This window comes from Hyperoodon ampullatus (genome assembly GCF_949752795.1).
Source record: "Hyperoodon ampullatus genome assembly, chromosome: 2".
Lineage (NCBI taxonomy): Eukaryota > Metazoa > Chordata > Mammalia > Artiodactyla > Ziphiidae > Hyperoodon > Hyperoodon ampullatus.
The window spans coordinates 167,612,611-167,632,000 of record NC_136915.1 but is presented as its reverse complement, the minus strand read 5'-3'; the positions used below and the strand labels follow the sequence as shown (position 1 = coordinate 167,632,000).

General features: G+C 33.5%; 1 protein-coding gene across 5 annotated transcripts in view; it reads left to right on the top strand.

The window, feature by feature from the left end:
• Window positions 1–19,390, top strand: part of SUCO (SUN domain containing ossification factor) — a gene marked incomplete at both ends in the record, with an annotated part of 72,796 nt that overhangs the window by 11,879 nt on the left and 41,527 nt on the right. For 2 of the 5 annotated variants that reach the window (XM_079697415.1, XM_079697414.1), the window contains 7 exons: window positions 6,022–6,130; window positions 7,834–7,944; window positions 10,101–10,255; window positions 13,346–13,483; window positions 13,718–13,868; window positions 17,685–17,808; window positions 18,507–18,643. In XM_079697415.1, coding sequence (XP_079553541.1) covers window positions 6,022–6,130; window positions 7,834–7,944; window positions 10,101–10,255; window positions 13,346–13,483; window positions 13,718–13,868; window positions 17,685–17,808; window positions 18,507–18,643 — 925 coding nt within the window. The remainder of the gene's footprint in view (window positions 1–6,021; window positions 6,131–7,833; window positions 7,945–10,100; window positions 10,256–13,345; window positions 13,484–13,717; window positions 13,869–17,684; window positions 17,809–18,506; window positions 18,644–19,390) is intronic. The other 3 variants (XM_079697416.1, XM_079697417.1, XM_079697413.1) reach the window with 2 other exon arrangements.

Here is a 19,390-nt window from a genome sequence, read left to right as displayed (position 1 = left end):
TTTATTTAAATGGAATTATACAGTATTTATTCTGGTGTCTGGCTTCTTTCACTCAGTGTAATGCTTCCAAGATTTATCTATCTTGTTTTCATTCATTAGTAATTCATTCCTTTTTATTGTGAGAAGTAGTACATTGTATGAATATACTATAGTTTGTTTACATTCTCCTGTTGAACATCTGGGCTGCTTCCAGTTTTTGGCTATTAGGAGTAAAAGCTACAGGGAACATTTTTGTACACATAGTTTTCATTTCTCTTAAGAAATACCTAAAAGTGGAATTGCAAGCGCCAAAACAGATGGATATCGTATGCTTCTGGATATAATACCCTGAGAAAGACACAACATCACTTATGAAGGCTTCCAGCCAGGAATACATAACCTGAATCTGGTCATGAAACATCAGACAAACCTCAAAAAAGGACCATATTATTTCAAAATAAAAGGATTATATGCTTCAAAATGTCAGTGCCACATAAGGTAAAGGCCAAGAACTATTCCAGGTTAAAGGAGGCTGAAGGCACATGAAAAATGCAGGATATGATCTTACACTGGATTCTGTACTTGAGGTGGGGAGAGGGGGAATGCTGTAAGGACACTACTGGGGACATAGATTATTGTGTCAATGTAACATTTACTGAGGTTGATAATTGTGGCATGGTTGTGTTAGAGAAGATCCTTATTCTGAAGAAATACATACAGAAGATATTTAGAGATAAATTACATGGAGTGGGGAGAGAGGGAGGGCTATGTGCTTGCCAGGAGCAAATGGCAAATGATGGAACCAATGGGTCAAAATGTTAACAATAGGTTGATATGGGCAAAGGGTTTGTGGATGTTCTTTGTGCTATGTTGGCATTTCTTCTGAAAGTTTGAAATTATTTCCAAATAAAAAGTGGGAAAAAAGAGTGGGATTTCCTTTTTCTCTGTGTATGGTGTTGATTAATCCACTCAAATTTCTTTAATTATCATCAATTAATTCCAATTTTTGTATACTTTGTGCCAATTTTGTTATTTTTCTAGGACCATCCATTTCTTCTGAGTTTTCAAATATATTAGTATATATAGCTGGTAATATTTTATAATTTTAAAAAATCTGTTTTGTTTGTGGTTATTTCATGCTTTTAGAATGTATTTTGTTAATTCACGTCACCAACTCTCCTTTATCGGTTTTTCCAGAGGTTTATCTTTTTAATATTTTCATAGGAGAACTAACTTTTGGTTTTCTTAATCTTCTTTGTTTTTTTTGGTTTTGTTTTTTATTTCAGTGATTTCTGTCCTTATAGTCTTCCTTTTTTCTTTAAATTTACAGTCCTTTATCTTCTTGAGTTGAAAGATTAGCTCTTTTGTATTCAGTGTCTCCAAATGCACTCAGAAGCATAGTTTTCCTGCTGCTGTTTTACCGGCATCCCACCAATTTCGACCTGTAGTCTTCTGCCACAGTGTTTTATAATGTTCCCTATTGTTTCCTCTTTAACCAGAGGATTATTCTGCTGCATAATTTTGTTTCCAGGCTTTAGAATGTTGTTAGCTGTTGCTATCCTAAATGACAGTCAAATGTGAATTTTACAAGACATTTAATTACATTTACTCTGAAAGTTAATACCTTTCTATATGAATGGTGAATCCATGCCACGTTATTGGGGAGGAATTGGCAAAAAGGGATAAATGTCCTCTTAGTTTCCAGATTCTATTTTTTGAGTTTTTGTGTGTGTGAGGGGGTGGTGGGTGGGTGGGCGAGTTGGGGAGTGGTAGTGGTGGAGGTGATGGGGCTGATGGGAAGTGGAATGAAAAGTGACCTAATTTCCTTTCTGCTACTTGCTACAAAACAGTTCCCCTCGGAACCCTTATTCATTTAATAAATATTTATTAAGCACATAATGTTTGCAGGTTTTGGCTTTGTAGGGTGGGGCTAAAGTATCACTAGTTAGGAATATGGAATTGATTCTCAAAGAGTTTAAGTGTAAGAGAGGATATACATGGCACAGAATCAACTTACGAATAGTAGAGGGGAGTACTCATTTTGAACTGAGGGAGAGTGTCAGAGGCTCACAGACTGCCATTTATCTTGATGTGATTTGTGGTGCTGAACTTCTTAAAAGTTTTGAAACTCATCTCATCAGGCTTGGGATTTTCATAGTACAGTTTTTGAAACTTGATTAACTAGTATGGAATGAGACCCATTTAATCATGCAACAAAGTGCCCTCAGCCATTGTAATGTGACCCACTGATTCTTAATGAGGGGGCATGCATATCTAATTCACCTGGGGGAACTTGTTGAGAGTAAAGACCCCATTATAGAGATTCATTCTTCTTCAGTAGAGTTGGAGTGGGTTTGGGGTATTTCATTTTACTTTGGTGATTTAAAATTCCTTGACAGTTATTAGTTGGTGATAAATTTTATCTATTTTAGGCTTTTTCTGATACACAAAATTAAGGTTATCTTTACAGGTCTGTCCTTAATTAATATCTGTCCTTAAATAGGGACTGATATGTTAGAGGTATTTAAGTGATACTATTGATAAAGCTGTAATTAAGAGGAGGAATAGGGTAGATAGGTAAAGAATGTAGTCTATATTAATGTCAGGTGTATTCGTATTCTTCAGAGAAATAGAACCAACCATATATATATATATATATATATGTATGTGTATATATATGTGTGTGTGTGTGTGTGTGTGTGTGTGTGTGTGTGTGTGTATATATATATATATATATATATATATATATATATATATAAATGAGGCATTGGGTCACACGATTATGGGAGCTGAGAAGACCCACAGTCTGTGATCTGAAAGCTGGAGACCGAGGAAAACCAGTGGTTAATTCAGGCCAAGTCTGAAGGCCTATTAACCAGTAGAGCTGAAGATATAAATCCCAGTTAAAGGGCAGGAGAAGATGAGATGCCTCAGCTCAAATAGTGAGCAGAGGAAAAAAGGGCAAATTCTTCTGATTTTTGTTCAGTTCAGGCCCTCAAAGGATTAGATGATGCCCACTTACATTGGGGAGGGCAGTCTACTGAGTCCACTGATTCAAATGCCAATCTCACCCAAAAAACTCCTAACTTTGGGTAATGGGATTTGATTATATGATAGTAAAAGGTTCATGAGATTTAACGTCTTTTGGCCATCTTCATATTAACTGTGAGTATTAGGATTTATACACACATATACACATACACATGCAGAATACTTGATGATAAAACTAGTATGTGCTCATGGTAGAAATTCAGAAAGTCTAGAAAGGAATATAGAAAATAAGGGGGCATAATCTCCAAAATTCTAACACCCACAGTTTTGAATATCTGAAACTTTTTGTTGTCCCAAATATGTGTATATATACACTCACAAATGCACCTACAAACACACATGTGTACACACACACAGCTGAGAATCAATGCAGAAGTCTATCAGTAAAGAAATATTTAATAAATAATGATATATCTGTATGAAATTTTGAATAAGTAATATATTCTTGTGGTTCAAAAGACATAGAGTATTATAGAGTGAAGAATACCCATTATCCTGTCACCCAGTCACTCAGTTTTCTACCCTGGAGGCAACCAAGGTGGTGCTATTTTTCTTTTCTTTTTAATTCTTCCAGAGAAATTTATGCACATACAGGTGCCTTTAGTACACATATGCACACATGGTAGCATACTATATGTATATATTATTATGTACTTTGCTCTTCTCTCTTTTTTTTTGGTTTTAATTTTTATCAAAATGATGTATTCATATCAAAAAGTCAGATAGCTCTAAAAAGATTTTGTTTGTTTACTTTTGCAAATAAGCCATTCCCTCATCCCTCTTTCCCCATTATTTCTTTCAAGGAAACCACTTTTATCTCTTGGCTGATGAATTTTATGTTTACCTCTTTGTCTCTAAAATAATTGCTTTAATGTCAGTTTTAGGTATTTTACTACAGATGGTCAGATTCTCTTAAGTATATGCTAGTAATACAGTTTAGTCATAATTTGGGTTAGATCAGTATTCAGTGTTTATATTATGACTATAAATGATACAACTGAGCTGTGTAGTAAAACATGATTACTTTTCCGTTTTCTGTTCTACTTTTCCTTTTTCATGGTACTAATATTTGACTTGTTTTGTTATGTTTGCTTATTTTTCTATTTAATTACAAATTATCTTCCAGTTATGTAAATCTGTTCTTGAGATTATCAGACTTATCAGTTGTGCTGTTAATTTCATCCTCCTAAAGAAGACTCTTCCAGAGCTTCTGATGACCTCCAATTTAGTATGGTTGCCCTCTGTTCTTTGTGTACGTACAGCTGTCATCCTAGGAATTCTCTTTCCGGTCACCCTGGGGATTCCCTTTTCCTCTTTCATCTCACTACCATATTGTTGTGATTATTGTGGTTTCTTAGATGTCTAGTTTCCCCACATTAAAATCTTCTTGACTATTCTATTTATATAAAGTTTACAGTCAGTCTGTCTAATTTTTTAAGTTTCCTTTTTTGCCACTTCAGTATGTGGTTTTCAGATCTTCCATACATATTACCTTAAATTGTGTAAAATTGACTTCTTTTTTCAACTTAAAGAATTGTTGGGCTTCCCTGGTGGCGCAGTGGTTGGGGGTCCGCCTGCCGATGCGGGGCACGCGGGTTCGTGCCCTGGTCCGGGAGGATCCCACGTGTCGCGGGGCAGCTGGGCCTGCGCGTCCAGGGCCTGTGCTCTGCAGCGGGAGAGGCCACAACAGTGAGGCCCGCGTACCACACACACACAAAAAAGAATTGTCAATAATGGCAATTTCAAACATTTCTACTATTAACAACATAGAATATGTACTAGTATATGTATAGAACATTTCTCACTATGTTTATATTTAGTATTTTATTGTTTCTATTATAAATGGGGACTTTTCTTCTGTTAAATCTTATAACTTGTGATGATTTGAGTAGAGAGTCTGTTGATTTCTTTCTTATACTTAGGAATATAATTTTATACCCAAGACTTCTTTTAATAAGTGTTTCTTTTTAGTTTTCCACCTATATAAACTCATTATCTGAAATTAATGATAATGTTACTGTCTCCTTTCCCATTTTACACTGCTTTTGTCCTCATATAATGTAATACTAGTGATAATGGACATTCTTGTCTTGTTTCAGATCTAAATAGGGGTATTTTTTGGTTTCTTCACTGAATATGATACTGGCTTTTAGGCTCATGTGTTATGCATATGTTTCCCATGTTAAATGTCTACTTATTACTATTTTATTGACTTTAAAAATCTTGATGGTTGTGTAAATTTATCAGATGTCTTTTGGTGATGGTAATCATGAGATGTTTTTCTTTGATATTTTTGCATGGCAAACTAAATAGGTTATATTATATTGAACCATTTTTGAATATCGGAGCTAAGCTCTACTTGACCGTAACAGTGGTATTTTATATCTTTGGTATGTTATTGGAGACTTTTTAAAATTTTCTTTAGATGTTTTGTGTCTGATTTCGTATTATTAACCTATAGTATTTATATGTATGTGCTCTTTCTGTTAATTTTTGATATCACTGTTATGTTCCCTATATAAAAATAATTTGGAAGCTTTACTTCTGTGCTTTGAAATATCAATAGTTTAGGTAGCTTTAGAGTTATTTGTTCTTAAATATTTGGTAGAATTTAGAATATCATTGGCTTTTGATGCTTTCTGAGGAGGTTAGCTGTGACAACTTTCTCTGTTCCTTCTGTGATAATTATCAGATACTCCTTTTGTGAAGTTTTTCCTGTTTTACCTTCATGAGATTCATGATGCCTTACTTGGAGTGCTGATAACACTGTTTATGCTTTTCTTAGGACATTAAATAAAAAATCTTTGTCTTATGTACATTTGTCTTCATCATTAAATTGTTAAGTTCTCAAGGGCATTAGGATAAGAACCATCTGTTTGTTTATTGCCTCAAATTCTAGTCCAGGTATGGAATATGTTGGCTTAACAACTTTTTTTTTCTTCTTTCTTTCTTCTTTTTTTTTTGGTGGTGGTGATGGTGAATGTTTTACAGGCTTCCCAGTTGGCATGTATGTTGCAAAGAGAGTTCTTCAGCTTCATCATACTACTCTCAAGATGACAATTGTGCACTAGAAAATGAAGATGTACAATTCCAGAAAAAGGTACCTTAAATGAAGTTGAAGTTGTAATTTGTGTATTAGCTTTCTAAGACTTCCTCAAAACATTTGGAATAAAAGTATTTCAAAAATACTATGACATAATTTTTGGTGGAGATTTGTAATTTTCTTTGCTATATAATATGAGGAGTTACTCAGGTAATTCTGAAATTAACGTGACTCTGAGATATTTATATATTTATTCTTATTGCTTATATTTGGAATGTTGTAATAACATCCTTAGTCCTCCAGTAGGGAGAAAAAATAGTGCCTATTCAGAGAGAAAACTAGGGTTCTGTTTTCAATGTTTTAACTAGTAAAGGGTTTCTAAAGAAACCCCAGTCTTATAAATTAAAAACTATTAGAAATGAGGACTATAGGGAAAGTCTGCAATTAGTGGCTATGTACTTTGTTTTATATAATTGTGTGGAGTGAATAGACAGAGTCCAAAAAATCTGATGGTTTCTAAATAATTTATTATTTTATCATTTTAAATGATGAAAGGTGAGTATTGACTTTAGCTAGATTTGGCTCTCCCCTCCCCCCAAATCAATATACTTATTTTAAATTACAGATGTAATTTATACCCACTATAAGATATTCATATTTATATTCCATTCCCCTCCTCAAAGGAACCACAATTTACTGTTTCTTGTGAAAACATTCAGACCATTTTCTGTGGTTATAGATATATCATTTTATAGCACACAAATTAATGTTTTAATTTTTGTTAAAAAAAATAGTACAAATTTATTTCCCCTCTTCCCCAGTAATATCTCATGGATACCTTTGCATGTTACTGTATTCTTCTGAATAGCTAAATTTTTATTCTGTCATATGGGTATATCACAATTTATTAAGCATTTATTTATTGATAGACTTTTGCATTGTTTCTCAGCTGTGTGTGTACATGCATGTTTGTGTGTACATTTGTGTGTGTGTGTGTGAATGCACAAACTTATAATTACATGCTTGGGCTGTTTTGTTAATTTTTGGCATGATACTGTGTTTAGAGTAGATTATTTAAATTTCTGAGTTATACAGGATATATTTCTGGGATGGAGCAGTTAAAATTTTGAAGACTATTGCTGGGTATCTCTCCAAATAAAGTATAATTGTGTGCTTCTGTCTACAGTCTATAAGATTTAGATATCTTCTTTGATGAGAAATTAGAAAACTTAAATGTTGTAAGAATGAGTTTAAGCAAAGCATTAAGGAAGGGGAAACATTCTTTCAGCAAACATTTGGGTACCTAGTATATGCTATACAGGCTTAGATAATGATGAATATGAACTTTGCTTTTATGAAGCTTATATGCCAGAAGATAAATTTAAGGACAATATATCTGAAATTCTAATTTGAAACTGAGTGTAAGAGATGACACAAAGAACTATAAGTACATTCATTTATCAAGTATTTACTGACACAGTGCTGGGTAGTAGGACTAAAGTGTTCATTAAGAAATCATATGTAGTGTATATTTGGAAGGCAGCTATGATCATCACTAGACCACCAGTGCACACATGTAGTGTACATTTGAAGTGAAGCAGTAAGGAGGGTAATACAGGAAGGTAGACAATAAGCATGGAAACAAAAGACATTAAAGTCACAGTAAAATGTTTTGGTTGTAAAGTATAGAAAGATGGTCTGCTTCAGGACTGTTTTGTGAAACAGTTTTATCCGTTGGCCTCTTCTTTGTTGCAATATAGGATGAAAGAGAGAGACCTATCAATGCCGAATTATCGGAAAAAGTGGGTTCAAGCTTACCTGTTCCTCCAGAAGAACACAAATTAAAAGATGACTACATTGTGAATGTACAAGTAAGCTTTGTTGCTTTGATTTTTAATGATATGCCTTTTCAAACCACTTCACAAAATAGAAAACCTGTTTGGTCACCATATTGTGTATTTTTATTTTTTTTCTTTTTGTAGTACCATGCAACTGGCCTTACTTAATACTAGTCACCTGCTAAGAGTACTACTTTTGAGAAAATTCGGAATTACAGGTTTAGTAGTAAATGTGACTTTTCTCTGTAGTATAGGTTTGGTTGTAAGTCCTCCTTTCTTCTAGATTCCATTTTGGCTCTCTGTAGTTTATCTTGTCTCTTCAGTTTTTCAGATGTCAGGGGAAATTATTTTCTGACTTAACGTATTTATATGTAGAACACAGAGCATTTTGATACCAAAATTTTACCACTTAGTGTGGAATATGGATTAATAAACAATAGGTTGAGTGTGTTTTTTCCTTTTTCTCTCATATTACATCCTAAATGTTATTTTCCATTTTGTATACCAGATTTTATGAAAGATATTAAAAACTAGACCAGAATGTAAGCTGATCAGAATGCTGAAGCATCTGGAAACCATTTAATATCAGGAGTGACTGAAGGAACTGGGGATATTTGATCTGGAGGGAAACTAAATATCTCAAATATTAACAAATACAAATTTCAGCTTAAAAGGAGGGAGAATTCTCTTAAAAAAATGCAGCCAGAGTTATCTTATAAGTTAATTGGGTTATCTAAGGAGATATAGTAAGTTTCATTTTATTGGATTCTGGAGGACATTTGGAAAAGATTTGTGCATAAGAGTAAGAGAAAAGTGATCTCTGTAGCCCTTCAATTTTATGAGTATCCTGAACAGTCCAGCCGTTGTTCATTTTCCTGAATTTTTATTATGGTATTCTCTTGTTCAAATACTTTGAAGTGCCTACTGCATCTTACAGACCTATGCTGTTCAATATAGTAGCCACTAGCTACATGTGGCTATTGAGCATTGGAAATGTGGATAGTCGAAGTTGAGATTTGCCGCAAGTATAAGATACACATCGATTTTGGAGACTTAGTGAAAGAAAAAAAAAGTGTAAAATATCTTACTAATTTTTTTATATTGAATGCATATTGAATGATAATGCAATATTTGATAATATTGTAATGGTTCTTTTCTCAAAGTCTCCATCATAAAATGCAAACTATTTGTATTCTTTTGTGAATTTTTTGTTCCAGTGTAAATAATTCCCCAAATGATCACATTTTATTTTGTATTCTTCTGATTCTGCCTCATGTTTTCTTTCTGCTGCTGTACTGGCCGTCCTATTCTTCAGTGTCCTAGTTCTTCTAGTCCAGAGTGGTCCTTAGTTCCTCTTTACTTTGAACTGAGCATGAGTACCTCTCACTTGATTTTCATTTAGTAACTATTAAATGTCTACTGTGTGCTAGATACTGTGATAGGCACTAGGAACATGAAGATCAAGAAAACATAGTCCTTACTCAAGACATTTATAGTGTAGTTGACCAGAAAGAAACAAATAAGGGCAATTGAGGTGTTATAGATCCTGTGATTAAAGTCTGTACAGAGAACAGTGGAGGCATAGAGGAAGGGGAATGGCTAATTCTATTTAGGGTTAGTTGTGGGGGAGGAGGTACTGATAAGAGGTTTTCAAACATGAGTAGGTGTTAAGTACGTTTCAGTTTGTGTTTTGGAGGAGCGAATGGCCCAGAGCATAGGGGCCTTGAAGGAGCAGCAAGAATCATGTATTGCTTTGTAATGTTATTTGTTGTGTTGTTATTTGTTGATACACATTGTCCTCTAAACTGCTCAGGGGCAAAAACTATGCACTGTACTATTTTATATATTTATATAGGATTTCTGTGTTGCTATTAGCATTAATTAATTACAGTAAGAGGGAAATTTTGTGGGTCCTGGTATAAAATAGGAAATAGGAAAGAAGAAAGACAAACTGCTTTGTCCTAGTTTATGAAATGCCATGAAAAATGTATAGAGCCTGTACTTTAATATGAAATATATTCCTTAGGGTGGTAATGTTGGAAGAAAGGATTTTTATAAAAGTACTTTTTTAGTGAACATTATTTATTTATATTGTTACTTTTGAGACAAACTTTTCATAATACCCTCTTCAGCTAAAGAGATAATTTATTAATCCCAACATTAAATATAACTGACTTTTTTAAAAACAGAATACGGAGTCAAAAAAGTTAAGTCCATCTGTGATTGAAACACTCCCTACAGTTGATCTACATGAAGATTCTTCCAGTGTAGTTGTGGACAGTGAAAACGTGGAAAATATTTCCAGCTCATCTACCTCAGAGATCACTCCAATCTCAAAGCTTGAGTAAGTCATTACAAAGAAAAAAAAAGATGATTAGATAATGACAGAAAAATTTCTTTGATACTCAAATTTGACATTTAGGCTATATAGCAGACCTAAGTAATAATGCCTATTTTATTTTTATACATTGTTTAAAGTTTATTTTCCATTTATAGTTATTACAAAATATTGGCTAGATTCCCCATGTTGTACAATACATCCTTGAGCCTATCTTACACCCAGTACTTTGTACCTTCCACCCTGCCACCCATACATTGCCCCTTCCCACCCTCCCCATTGGTAACCACTAGTTGGGTCTCTGTATCTGTGAGTCTGCTACTTTTATTATATTTATTAGTTTGTTGTATTTTTTAGATTCCACATATAAGCTATATCATACAGTATTTATCTTTCTCTGAGTTATTTCACTTAGCATAATGCCCTCCAAGTCCATCCATGTTGCTACAAATGGCAAAATTTCATTCTTTTTTGGCTGACTAGTATTCCATTGTTTTTGTGTGTGTGTGTGTGTGTGTGTGTGTGTGTGTGTGTGTGTGTGTGTGTATATATATATATATATATATATATATATAGTGTTTTTGTTTTTTTCAGGTATATACCCAGGAGTGGAATTGCTGGGTCATAGTTTTAGTTTTTTGAGAAACCTCCCTACTGTTTTCCACAGTGGCTGCACCAATATACATTCCCACCAACAGTGTACAAGGGTTCCCTTTTCTCCACATCCTTGCCAACATTTGTTATTTGTAAACTTTTTGATAATAGCCATTCTGACAGGTGTGAGGTGATATCTCATTGTGGTTTTGATTTGCGTTTCCCTGATGATTAGTGATGTTGAAGGTTTCCTTAATTTAGAAAATCTCTTTTATACTCCTAGCTCCAGCAACACTACAAAGAACAAAACAAAATTCCCTTCTCTTAATACTACATTAAACATATCCTTTATCAAATGAGTTAATTTATATAAAATATATAGGACAATATCTGGCACATAGTAAAAATATATGTGTCAGTTAATATCATCATTTTTATCATCACTACTATTTTTTTTTTTTACCACAAGCACTTTTTAGACACATGTCCTCTTCAAGAGTGTAAGGGACTAGGTTGAAGGAGTTGTACACAAAGACGTTACAGTTACCATTTAGGAGTTTGCCCTGGTAAGGGACAAGGTAACAGAAGACATGCTTAGAAATAATGATAGTATTTAAAATTTTTAAATATTAAATGCTTAGAAAGAATTTAAGGCTAGATACTGTGTATCTGAACAGTACATCTTATTTTCTCATTATATTGAACATGACTGTCTAATGAAATGGGAGTGAGGTAAAGAAAAATATTAAGGTATATATTTTTTAAATGAAATTACAGAAGTGCTTTAAGAATTTTAATGAAGCGTTTTGAGATAATAGATGATTTCTTGATACTGTAGGCAACAATTCTAATATTGATAGAATGTACTAATAGAAATGAAACATTAGAAAAGATGCATTTAGAATAAATAATTTAAAAATCTTATTTTTGGCAAGATCAGATATTAACCTATAATATTTTGTTTTAAAATTTGGTGATTAGCTATTGGGTTGGCCAAGCATTCATTTTTTTCCATAAGATGACTCTCGTAGCACTTAGTTGTCTTTAACTTCATTCGAAGCAGTTTTGTTAGATTGTATGTGACAGCTGTCATATCAGCATGCATTTAAAAAAAGACATCAAAATTGGTGAATTTTTGTGTAGCCATTTTAATATTGAAGATGGAAGAAAAAAAGCAACATTTTCAGTCTGTTATGCTTTATTATTTCAAGAAAGGTAAAAAAGCAACTGAAATGCACAAGATTTGTGCAGAGTATGGAGAAGGTGCTGTGACTGATCGAACATGTCAAAAGTGGTTTGTGAAGTTTCATGCTGGAGATGTCTCACTGGACGGTGCTCCGCAGTCGGGTAGACCAGCTGAAGTTGATAGAGATCAAATTGAGACATTAAGTGAGAACAATCAACGTTATACCACGAGGGAGATAGCCAACATATTCAAAATATCCAAATCAAGCATTGAAAATCATTTGCACCAGCTTGGTTATGTTAATCGCTTTGATGTTTGGGTTCCATATAAATTAAGTGGAAAAAACCTTCTTGACTGTATTTCCGCATGTGATTCTCTACTTAAGTGTAATGAAAACATTCTGTTTTTAAAACAAATTGTGACGGGCGATGAAAAGTGGATGCTGTACAATAATGTGGAACGGAAGAGATCATGGGGCAAGTGAAATGAACCAACACCAACCACACCAAAGTCTGGTCTTCATCCAAAGAAGGTGATGTTGTGTATATGGTGGGATTGGAAGTGAGTCCTCTATTATGAGCTCCCTCCAGAAAACCAAATGATTAATTCCAACAAGTACTGCTCCTAGTTAGACCAACTGAAAGCAGCACTCAACAAAAAGCGTCTGGAATTGTTAATTAGCATTTTGTTATTAGTCAACAGAAAATGCATAATCTCCCATCAGGATAACGCAAGACTGCATGTTTCTTTGATGACCAGGCAAAAACTGTTACAGCTTAGCTGGGAAGTTCTGATTCATCTGCCATATTCACCAGGCGTTGCACCTTTGGATTTCCATTTACTTCGGCCTTTACAAAATTCTCTTAATGGAAAAAATTTCAGTTCCCTGGAAGACTGTAAAAGGTACCTGGAACAATTCTTTGCTCAAAAAGCTAAAAAGTTTTGGGAAGATGGAATTATGAAGTTGCCTGAAAAATGGCAGAAGGTAGTGGAACAAAAGGGTGAATATGTAGTTCAATAACGTTCTCAGTGAAAATGAAAAATGTGTCTTTTATTTTTACTTAAAAACTGAAGGCACTTTTTGGCCAACCCAATATTTAAAGGCCAAGCAAGGGCACTAACAGATCGAGTCAACGGTATACATAATTTAAATCTTTACACGATTTAAAATATCTGAATTCTTGAAAATCGTCTGCAGAGCTCTAAAGCATTCTTTTCTGGCTTAGATTTGTTTTGGAAATCAGTAATATCACTTTTAACTTATGGTTCATCATATCCATTAAATTGTCAGATTGTCTTTTTTGTTTCTATTTTAGTGAAATAGAAAAATCTGGTACTGTTCCTATAGCCAAGCCAAGTGAAACTGAGCAATCTGAAACTGATTGTGATGTTGGTGAGGCCCTTGATGCAAATGCTCCAGTTGACCAGCCTTCCTTTGTCAGTCCACCTGAAAGGTGGGTGTGAGCAGTTGTTTGCCCTTTGTATGGTTCTGTAATAAACAGCAGTGTCACGTTTGAGTAGACTTTGGTGCATGCTTAATTCCACTTTATGACTGAGAGAAAACTGATCCCTTTGTACTCCTTTCTTGGTTTACTTTGTACTCATGTACACTTATAATAGTTTAGATTGCATATACTCATTATTCAGCTAAAATTTGTTTATTTAATATGCCTTTTGCTTTCAAATAGCCTTGTCGGCCAGCATATAGAAAATGTGTCATCTTCGCATGCTAAAGGAAAGATAACAAAATCAGAATTTGAATCAAAAGTTTCATCAAGTGATCAGGGTGGTGGTGATCCAAAATCTTCATTGAATGCTTCAGATAATTTAAAAAGTGAGGTAGGTAAATAACTTGCACTATCTCCTACTTTATTATACAATGCATTTTTGTTATTAGCTAATCTTGTAATTTGCTATCCGTATTTGCCATAAAGTCAGGGGATCAGTAGTTAGTGATGAACGTGGAACTGAGGTGAGCTGTGCTCCCAGAGAGCAAGTTGTTACTTCACAGAACTATTGCCAGTATACTGTTTATACATAGTGTTGTCCCAAGTATGAACTCTCTTGGGTTATATTTAATTTTAAATGTTTTTTTGCCACCATTGATTATTTGATAACCAGATACATAAAGTCCTTATTTAAGCAGTTAAGAGAGCTATATAGAAGAAGTTATGATTGTTAAGTATCTTCAGAATAAAAATTTAACTCAATAATACAAGATTAAATTTAGTCTCTTCAACCAGAATTATTTTAAAGGGACATTTTACCCTTTGTTATTTGTGTGCAGAATACAACTAGACCAGCTTATATTAAAGAATATGATTCTTAAAATAAAGACAGGGCTCATTCCTGTGTAGCAGTTTTACTTTCTTTTCTTCTTTCGAGTTCTACTTTGACTTCACGTAGAGGCCAGTACAGAATTTCCTGAAGAAATGTTGACAGAGAAGTGTTCTCCCTTCAGCTAAGAAATAGCTAAATAAAAGATGAAGGCTGCTCTATGCACTTCAAAACGCGTGGAATCGGAGTATTTTAAAATACTGAGTACCACATCCACATTTATTTCTTTATAATTTGCCTCTTCTGTTCTCCACCTTTTCTTTCACATATTTTCTGTGAATCTGCACTCATAACTAACTAAACTTCATTCTGGAGACTTTACTATCATTGGGCCAGCTGTTTATTTGATGCTTTTTATAAATATAGGAGGTCCCCATTTCATAGTCCAACATCTTGAAGGAACTAATTTTCCCAGTGAAACCAAATCAAGCATACGTTACAGTTCAGTTGTCAAATACCACAGGCATAAATAAAATTAGACAAACATTACAAAAATGTCTTCTTTGAGCTATTTAAGTATCAAATGTAAAATTCAAGCATGGCAGCCAGTTTTGTTCAAGATTTGCTTGTTCTCAACCACTTGCAGCAGCCTTGCAGATCCTTGAGACAACAGGGATAAACTCTCTCCCACTCACACAAACTTAACAGGGCAGAATTATTCTGAACTGGATAGTATACAAAACTACTGGACACTTTATAATATGCTCATTATCTGACAATTTTTCTGGAGTATTAAGTTATTCAGGAGGTAATTAATACAGTTAAAAATTCCACTCTTTTGCCTGTTATAATGCTTTACAAAGTAATTTTATTGTATTGTTTAGTTCTCTTATTTGTTGCTAAGAGGCGATAGTGATTGCTCTGCCTGGGTCTCAAAGAGTGTGTGTAAGTTCTTCTTATGTATTTCTTTTAGTATTTGGGCTTTACTCTTAAGTATCTCAACTATATTAATTTTTATAAATATTTGTTTATTTTCTCATTCAAACTAGATTTTTGTTATTTAATTTTTAAATTAGTATAATGCTACTTCTTTAATTTTATTTTCTGCTATGTATTTTTTTAATAGCCACATACTTTATTTGGTAAGTTAGTGTGTTCTGCAAAACAGTCCAACGTGGAGGTTGTATAAGAACCAATTTGCTAATAAGTCTTCCTAAAGGGAGATAATAGGTATTTGTATTGATGTATTACACTAATACACTAATTAGTATTAGTACTCGAAAATGTGCCCTAATATAGCAAATATATACTGTATAAGATTTGTGCTATTTACCAAAGTATGCTGTCTAAATAGATGTTTTGTACACTTCTCAAGGTACTGTTAATAAGTACATTATGTGTTGTTTTAGGAATACAGAAATAATTTAAAAATGGAATGAACATCCTTGCATACATTCTTCCAATTAAGAAAAAAATTACAGATTGAATTGTATGCCCTTCCCAGTTACATTCCTTCTCTCCACTTCAGATATAACCACTATCTTGAATCTGGTGTTTTTTACATTGGCAGAGCATGTTTTTTGACTTTTACCAAATATGCATTGCTACAAACAATACATACTATTATTTGGCATATTTTGAAACAATGTAAAATGGTATCGTTCTTGTCTTAAGTATCATTTTACTCAACATTGTTTTTGAGTTTTGTCTATTCATTGTTCGATTCTATCACAATTTATTCTTCAATTAATGGATATTTAGATTGTTTCTAATTTTTTGATGTTATCCATAGTGCTGCAGTAAGTATCCTTATGCATATTTTCTTAGGCACATATGTGTGTTTTCACTGATATTTATACATAGGAGTGGAATTATTGGGTCATAGGGTGTGCATATCTTTATTTAATATTCCTAAATGTTAAAATCACTTTAGCAGTCTAATAGATGTACCATGGCTCAATAGGCTGTCACACTTTAACCTCAGATTGGTATAATTTATTTAGTATCTTTAGCTTTCCTTTGCATTCCCTGATTATACTGAGAGTGAACATTTTGTATTTTATCTTTGCTTAGTTTATTGTTCCTCCTTTACTCTCCCCCATTATTGATTTGTAGGCAGTCTTTGTAGTTGGTAATAATTCTTTGTTGGCTGAATGTGTTGCAGATATTTATTTCTGTCTCTGGCTATTTGAACCATGTGGTTTATGGTCTTTTGATATATTTAATTTTTAAATTATAATGTATCCAAATGTATCAGCCTTTTTAAAAATGATTTCTTTCTTCATCTTGTTGAATCCTTTTATAGCCTGAATCATGAACATGTTTTTCTGTACTTTCTTTAAGCTTTGCTTTTCACATTTAGGTTTTCATATCCACTGTAAAATTTTTATATAAATGGTACTTCTTTTTTTAAAATTTTTATTGGAGTATAATTGACATACAATGTTGTATTACTTTCTGCTGTATAGCAAACTGAATCAATTATACATATATCAACTCTTTTTTAGATTCTTTTCCCATATAGGTCATTACAGAGTATTTAGAGTTCCCTCTGCTACACACTAGGTCTTTATTAGTTATGTAAATGGTACTTCTTGTTAAGGATTTTGTAGAAACAATATACGACATCTAAAATTAGTTAGCTTTCCTTTAATGTATATATTAATGTATATTTTAAGATGGATGCATTAAAATTATAGTATTAATTTGTACAGTTTTTGTATGGGTAATTTTTGGCTTACGATATTATATAGGTTTTTTTACAACCTATGCTAATATTGCTAACATGTGAAGGGATTCATCCTGTGGTGCTTAGGTAGAAGATTTTAATTCTTCGAAGAGAAACTCAACTTTTTTTTTTTTTTTTTTTTTAGTGTTTATTTTTACTTGTTGACAGTTTGCTTTATCTATTTATTTTATTTTTGGCTGTGTTGGGTCTTCGTTTCTGTGCGAGGGCTTTCTCTAGTTGTGGAGAGCGGGGGCCACTCTTCATCGCGGTGCGCGGGCCTCTCACTATCGCGGCCTCTCTTGTTGCGGAGCACAGGCTCCAGACGCGCAGGCTCAGTAATTTTGGCTCACGGGCCCAGTTGCTCCGCGGCATGTGGGATCTTCCCAGACCGGGGCACGAACCCGTGTCCCCTGCATCGGCAGGCAGACTCTCAACCACTGCGCCACCAGGGAAGCCCTCAACTTTTAAGTTAAACCAAAACTTTTCTTTTTACATTTTTTGTTTTTTTTCCAAAATACTATCATTCATTATAAAATTGGACTTTTATTTAATTTGACAGAAACATTTGTATTTACTATTATAATTTATTAATCTGTTTTCTCTGTATTCTTTGAAATCTGAAATCTGTTTATTTTTGACATTTCTGTCAGAGTTCTGATTATACAAAACCAGGAGAAATTGACCCTGCATCTGTAACAAATCCCAAAGATCCAGAAGATATACCAACATTTGATGAATGGAAGAAGAAAGTTATGGAAGTAGAAAAAGAAAAAAGTAAGGAAGCACTGTGATTCTTTTTTCTTTTTTTTAAAGGGACTGGTTTAAATATGTAGTTCTCTTTTTAATTGGTAAAACAAAGTAACATTTTTGAAAACTTTATAAAGGTGAAACTTACCAAGATGCCTTTGATTACCCACATGCAATTTACCTGTGCATATGTCTTAATCTTGATTAAAATCCATTATTGTAAATTATTAAATGAGGCTAAAATAGAGTAGGCAGAGCAGTGATTTTTCATCTCAGTTTATAAGAGGAAAGTTGAGGCATGGAAAGTTCTGAGTCATAAAGCTTTAAACTGTAAACAGAATTGAACTAAATTATTATACTTTCTTTTTGTTGTTGTAAATTAAATCTCAGAGTTAAAAATTATTATGATTGGGATTAGAGATAGAAGGATAGCATTCATCCTTAATAGAATAAAATGTATATGCAAAAGTTTTGATTTTCATGGATAAGCTTCATTTTGTGAATTGTACTAGGCATAAATTGAGTAATGTAGATTTTTGTAGTTAATTTGTTTATTAGGGATATTTTAAAGTTATTGAGCTGAAGCATTTTGATTTTCATGTGGGTTTTTAAAATATTCTCTTAAGCATTAAAACCTGTTCTCTAGATGGCAGCCTGTTGGTCTTGAGATTGTTTGCTCTGGGTATTTTCAATCATAATCATCATATATATATGTTCATAATAAGGTTTGTCTGCAGGTCAGTCAATGCATCCATCTTCTAATGGAGGTCTACATGCCACAAAAAAGGTCCAGAAAAATCGAAATAATTATGCTTCAGTAGAATGTGGTGCCAAAATTTTGGCAGCTAACCCAGAAGCCAAGGTACTGAAGTGTAAAATTCCTCTGTACGTATAGAAAACTAGTGACTTTATTAAATGTAAGCAGTGGTTTCCTGGGAACTGTATTTTAACATGAGCTATTTTCCTAATCCACTAATAAATGCAGGATTATGCCTTTAAAGACATTTTCTTGCATGGATTCTTAGTGTATTGGTTGATACATTGCACCCTATTTTTGTTTTTTCTTTTTAAAGACAATTTTTTTAGAGCAGTTAGAGGTTCACAGCAAAATTGAGAGGAAAGTACAGAGATTTCTCATATACCCCCTGTCCCCACGCCTGTTAGCCTCCTCCATCATCATCTCCCACCAGAATGGTACATTTGTTACAGTTAGTGAACTTATACTGACACATTGTTATCACCTGAAGTCCATAGTTTACATTAGAGTTCACTCTTAAACATTCTGTGGTTTTGGACAAATGTATAATGACTTGTATCTACCATTATAGTATCATACAGAGTATTTTTACTGCTCTAAAAATCTTCTGTGCTCTACCTATTCACTGCTTCCTTCCCCCAACTTTTGGGCCACTGATCTTTTTACTATCTCCCTAGTGTTATCTTTTCCAGAATGTCATGTAGCTGGAATCATACCATACGCAGCTTTTTCAGATTGGCTTCTTTCACTTATTAGTATGCATTTAAGATTCATCCATGTCTTTTCATGGCTTGATACCTCATTTCTTTTTGGTGTTGAATAATATTCCATTGTCTGGATGTACCACAGTTT